This window comes from Arachis hypogaea, chromosome 2 (assembly GCF_003086295.3).
Source record: "Arachis hypogaea cultivar Tifrunner chromosome 2, arahy.Tifrunner.gnm2.J5K5, whole genome shotgun sequence".
Lineage (NCBI taxonomy): Eukaryota > Viridiplantae > Streptophyta > Magnoliopsida > Fabales > Fabaceae > Arachis > Arachis hypogaea.
Window position 1 is genome coordinate 23,593,631 of NC_092037.1, and position 5,753 is coordinate 23,599,383.

General features: G+C 32.1%; 1 protein-coding gene across 2 annotated transcripts; it reads left to right on the forward strand.

Annotated features, from left to right (window-relative positions):
- The first annotated feature begins 232 nt into the window (after positions 1-232).
- LOC112741603 (glutaredoxin-C5, chloroplastic) lies at positions 233-5,339 on the forward strand. 2 transcript variants are annotated; one of them, XR_003171526.3, is made up of 6 exons: positions 237-721; positions 846-919; positions 2,191-2,265; positions 3,254-3,280; positions 3,542-3,806; positions 5,057-5,339. XR_003171526.3 is itself a non-coding variant. In XM_025790624.3 (5 exons), the coding sequence occupies exons 1-5, from the start codon at positions 408-410 to the stop codon at positions 3,613-3,615; spliced, it is 564 nt and encodes a 187-aa protein (XP_025646409.1). In that variant the 5' UTR covers positions 233-407; the 3' UTR covers positions 3,616-4,056. The 2 variants fall into 2 exon arrangements, 1 of the variants encoding a protein (XP_025646409.1); XM_025790624.3 differs by lacking the exon at positions 5,057-5,339 and having other exon boundaries at positions 233-721; positions 3,542-4,056.
- The last annotated feature ends 414 nt before the right edge of the window (positions 5,340-5,753 follow it).

A 5,753-nucleotide genomic window follows, 5' to 3' on the forward strand; every position in this document is an offset into this window, starting at 1 on the left:
ATTGAATCACAATTCAATTAATTTTAAAATGGTTCGATGAATGATCTAATTTTTTAAATTTTGTATTTTACTCTTAAAAAATATAATAATAACTCAATCTTTTCAATTTTTATTTAATTATTTTGTCAAATATAAGTTTTATGATTTAATATATTTTTTAAAATATCTTTTTTAATTTCAAAGAATATATAATAAAAAATTATATTTAACCAAATAATTGATGAAAAAAATTAAGAAAAAATTGAGAACATCTATTGTCCGAAAATTGGGTTGCGTTGTTCCATGGACATCATAATCACAGCTATATCTTTCATGCAATTCTTTTAACAATAATAAGGGGGCAGAAATTGAAGCAAGTGGGAAAGTATTGGAAAGTGCATCAAATTCCAAATCACCTCTCTGAAGAAATGGCATTGCCAAACACATTCACTTTCTCACCGCCATCTCTCAATCCCTTCAAGCCTTCATCTTCATCATCGTCTTATATAATCAAATTCTTCGCTTCCTCCTTCCCCGTTCCCAGAACAACAATCACCACCCCGAACGCATTTTCTTTCAACACTGGCCCAATCAGGCCCAATATCAGTTCAATCCGTGCCACGTCATCATCCTCATCGTCGTCGTCTTCTTCTTCTTCTTCCTTTGGCTCCCGACTCGAAGAGACCATCAAGAAAACCGTTTCGGGCAACCCTGTCGTCGTTTATTCCAAAACATGGTGCTCGTGAGTTCTCTAACTCTTCCACTGTTATTGTTAGCGATTTGATTTGAATTAATTTGATTGTTTTTTTTTTTTAATTTAACAATTTGATTTGATTTGGCTGAATTTTGTGTTTGTGTGTTGGAAGGTATTCTTCTGAGGTGAAAGCGTTGTTCAAGAAGCTCGGCGTGGAACCATTGGTCTTCGAATTGGACGAAATGGGTAATTTGATTCAACTTCCTTTCCTTAATTGGTGGTGTCTTTGATCTGTGTTAGTAATCCCCAAACCCTAAATATTGTTTATTATCATTTGTGTAAAGCTCTCAAGTTAGTATTTTACTTGTTGAAATTACAAGCAAAGTTCATTATAATCCGTAACTTTAAGAAATTTTCTTATATATATATATATATATATATATATATATATATATATATATATATATATATAGTCAGCGACTTATTCAACTAACAATTATGCAATTTTTGTGGAATTAAAGTGATGGTAGGTCTTACTCATCACAAGTTAACGAGCACATGGGCATTTGTGTGTAACTGAATTTTAGGCCTAGTGTTCACATGTCTATATTTTCACATGAGTGTTGCTTGATGGATCATAAATGAATCATGACTAAGAATGTGTATTTGTCTGAGAATGTGTTATCTGAATCTTAATAGTGCTGGTTATTGTGAAATATGTTAAGTCTGTCGTTACAGTATGGAGTTCTTTAGGAATCTGAAATATTTCCCATTTTAATCTATATACCCCAAATAGTTCTTTGCTGCTTTTTCTTGTATGTATTTTCTATTCTTGATTCATTAGTTCTATTTATAGTTAATGTTCCTAACAACCACATATATCTTTTGCATCTTGAATATTTAACAAGTTTGACCTATCATCATCTTTGCTCGTTTTGTTGTCTGTTCTTCTTTATGAGCAGTGTATCACTACATAACTACAAGTGTGGATACCTTAGTATAAGGCCTTTTATGAACTTTTTAATGTTGATGCACATTTAACTACATACTATGTATCTGTATCTTGATGGCATGACTTAAAAACTCTTAATTTTATGTGTGATGATGGACTAAGCATATTGGCATCTTGAAATAGTGTTCCCTGTGAACACTGAACAGTAGTTGCATGGATGAGCTGCAACAAGGTTATTTCAATTCAAGCATTGGTTGCCAAGCCAATCTAATCTCTTGATGTCTTTTATATAGAAGCTGAGTTGGACTATTTTTGTGCTGGAGGATAATTATAACATATCTTCATCTAGCGATCTATAGGTTTTTAACTGATAAGTATGTTGTCAGCTAACGCTTTCAGTAACGATAAAAATTTGCTTAATTAATCACTCTTTTCTTTTCTGATCTTCACATTGCTTATCATTCGAACATATTGGTGAAAATCATTCTGTGTTACTCATTTTATCATAATCGTCACTTTTTTTGTATGTTCTTTGCATTTTAAATATTTATTTCTTTTTCCTTAGGTCCACAAGGGCCACAGTTGCAGAAGGTGTTGGAAAGGCTTACAGGGCAACATACTGTGCCAAATGTATTTATCGGTTAGTACCTTCTCTAGTCCATTATTATTATTCATACAAATAGTTTGTCAATATTAGTCAAATAATTACCCCATACTTTCTCTTTTTCAAAATAAGTGTCTTTTATACTTTTTAAGTTCATTGAAAAATTAATGTATCTAGACAAACAGATTGTTCATATAAACTAATTTTTCAATGAACCTAAAAGACGAAAGAGATGCATATTTTGAGAAAGAGGGAGTAGCATTTATCAATAGTGTTCCTTTGTTTCTATTGATGGATTTGTTATCATTAAAAACCACCAAACAAGAAAAAGAGGAGGATATTGGCATTAGCTACATAATTGCTAGGTTGTTGCTCATCCAGTTTGATCTAAACCACTGTTGTCATTAAGTAGCAATTTGTTTTATTATTATTTTGGTCTTTCTGGGTATCTCCATAGACATTACTTTGAGGTTAATCCCTTGTGACAAAAGTTGCTCCCAACAATTTTCTTCTCTTAGAGTTTGAACTACGGTTCTCTCCTTTAAAAGATAGCCTCTTTACAACTACACCCAATTCTTGTCATAAAGGAGCAACATAAATTTGTAAATGTTATAACCATTTCAACTCTCTTCGTTTGTAGATTTGTAAAACCACGCAAGTGATCTCTGTGCTTATTTGCAAACAAGTTGAGAAACAGCTTGATATTCAGTTTCTCCATCTAATTCCAAAATCTTTTATGTTATTTTGCCTGATAAGCTTGTAACCTTCAATGATAATGTCTTTTGAGATCCAAAACTGAAACTAGGCTCCAACCATTATTCATATTCATAAGAACTTCTCATAAGTCATAACTAAGTCCTTGTATATATTATGAGTTATTTCTGTTTCTTGAACAATACATAATGTATTTCATCCAGCAATCTTCTACTATGATTTCACAAGAAAAATAAAGATTGTTACCCTGCTATTAATGTTAATTTTTCTATGGGAACTGCTTATGACTGACCCTAAGGTTCTTTTACAGGAGGCAAACATATTGGTGGCTGTACAGGTATATTATTTTGGTCTTATGCTTTACCATTATTGATTATGTGAGTGTTGGAGGGATATCTGCAGTTCAAATAAACAATTATTTTTCCTCACTGATTAACTGTTCTTACATTTGTATCATGAACTATGGCTATATTGAATATGAACTTGAATTTCTTGCAGTTCCAAAGAGTTGAATGCTACATAGTTTAATAGAAAAGAAATAATGCGAATTTCCCTCCTTTCCCCTTATTTTGTTTTTACCATTTAATTCTCCGTGCAGATACACTGAAGTTGTACCGGAAGGGCGAACTTGAACCGTTGCTATCAGAAGCTACCGCTAAAGGCAAAGACTGATATCGTCCTAGAGGGAATCTGATCCTATTTCCATTTTGTTTCCTTTGGCCAATGCTGTCCTCTCATGTTTGTCACACCTTGGTGGAAAGCATTGCATCTTCATAAATCTGCATTGAAAGGGGTTCTAGAACTTAAAGTTGCACCTAAGGTGGTGACTGTGCTGGAAGACTTATATTATTCTTCTTAGTTAGGTAATAAATTAATAATTGAAAAGACTTACATTTAAACGACTTTTCTGAACGCATAATAACATTGTTTGATTCATGAAAACAACACCTACTAATAGGAAATGGCGCTGTTGCCGTAGTGAAGTCTAGTATCCTTCTCAACCTTTTATATTCTTGTTCATATCACTATTATTCATGGACAAAGTCATTCAAATTCTGTTTATTTTGGTTTTCGTAGATTTAATAAAAATAGTTTTAAGAGTGTACAGAAAAACATACAACGTAGAAGGATAGTGTGGTTGCTTCCGTAGTCCTATATGTTTAGTGCAATGCCTTGGAGTATGCACTACGATAATAATTTGGGAAAATCAAGTGTTTTAGAAACATTGGTGTTTCATTGGTTTTAGTCCTTGATTTAAACTATTATATATTTTATAATAAAGACTAATGGCTAAAACCACTACGATACTATTGTTCTTGAAACACTTGATAACCTTCCAATAATTTGTTAAGCCTTAGTTCTAGATGTTTTAGCCACTCTCTTTTTTGTGTTCGTAATTAACAATATCCTTCATGATTTGGAACAATTTAAACAAAAGACTCTACCACCAAGTGTTTTAAGTAATCAGGTCATTTTAACATATATTTTATCCACGTGTAAGAGATAGAATCCTAACTAATTGATTTTTAACATTTTCTTTGTGATTTCATTTTGAATTTTTTGCTCCTCTTCTTTGCGCTTTCAACTTCGTGATTTCATTCCGGAACTTCTGCTCTTCTTCTCTGCTTTCTCAGATTTTTTGCTCTTCTTCTCTGTGTTCTCAAAATTTTTTATCAACATGCTCTGTGTTCTCGTTCACTGCATTGCGGATTATTGTTTTGCTGTGTTTCTGAAATCAAACATTGAGAATAAACAATGTATGATGTAAGTTCAAGTGCGTTGAACCAAGGCGAGTTAGATGATGCAAGTTTGGGTATGTTGAACCAGGGAGAGTTGGATGATTTTTTTGAATCGAATGTAGTTGATGAGGTTTGATTGATAGGATAAATCAAGGTTGATGATTAAGAATTTGAATTTGATTGAAATCTGAGTTTTGAATTGTTTTGAATTTGATTGTGAAAATATGTTTATGTTGCGTTTTAATTAGAGTTCCGGTGTCTTCTAGAAATAAAGAATGGCGTTGTACTAATAAGTTCATTTTTGTTATGGATTGGTCTGTGAAGATTAGTGTTACTGATTTGGTGTTTTCTACATTAAATTTGTGTTATTGCAGTTTGATGTTGATGAGCAGTTTGTGCCAAAGGTTGGGATGACTTTCAATACACTTGAAGAAGATGAAAAATTTTACAAAAATTATGCTAAAGTTGCATGTTTTGCTACTAAAATAAAGAACATAAATAGGAAGATGAAATAAAAAAATCAATTAATTACATGCAATAGAGAAGGAAAATAAAAATCTAACATATCTCCTATTGAGAAGACAAATCTATTAGCTGGATTAAATTGTCTTGTGAGAATTTATATACATATATTGAAGGAGACTGTTATTTGGGTTATTTCCAAGATTGTTTTAAATCATACAGATGCATGCTGTCCAAATCAAGCAGAGATGCTTAAACAACATAGGCAGTTAAGTATGTTTGACCGTCGCATAATTGAGAATAACGATGAAGTTGGTATTAGGTCAAGTAAGACATATCAATCCTTTGTTGCAGTAGTAGCAGGAGGTCATCGTGAACTAAGATTTATTGAAAAAGATGTTAGAACTTACATTACAAAGGAAGTTCGTAATGTATCTAAACAAGATGATGCCAAAGAATTTGGAACATACTTATTTAGAATGAAAGAAAAGAATCAAAACTTTTTTTATGAGCTTGAACTTGAGGCTGGTGAATCAATTAAAAATGTTTTTTGGGCTAATGAACGAAGCTGGACTACTTTTCAGTATTTTGGTGATGTTTTATTTGATA

Coding starts and splice junctions, on each gene's coding strand:
- LOC112741603 (XM_025790624.3), top strand. CDS start 408: ATGGCATTGCCAAACACATTCACTTTCTCACCGCCATCTCTCAATCCC. Junction 722..845: donor TATTCCAAAACATGGTGCTC/GTGAGTTCTCTA, acceptor GTGTGTTGGAAG/GTATTCTTCTGAGGTGAAAG. Junction 920..2,190: donor CTTCGAATTGGACGAAATGG/GTAATTTGATTC, acceptor CTTTTTCCTTAG/GTCCACAAGGGCCACAGTTG.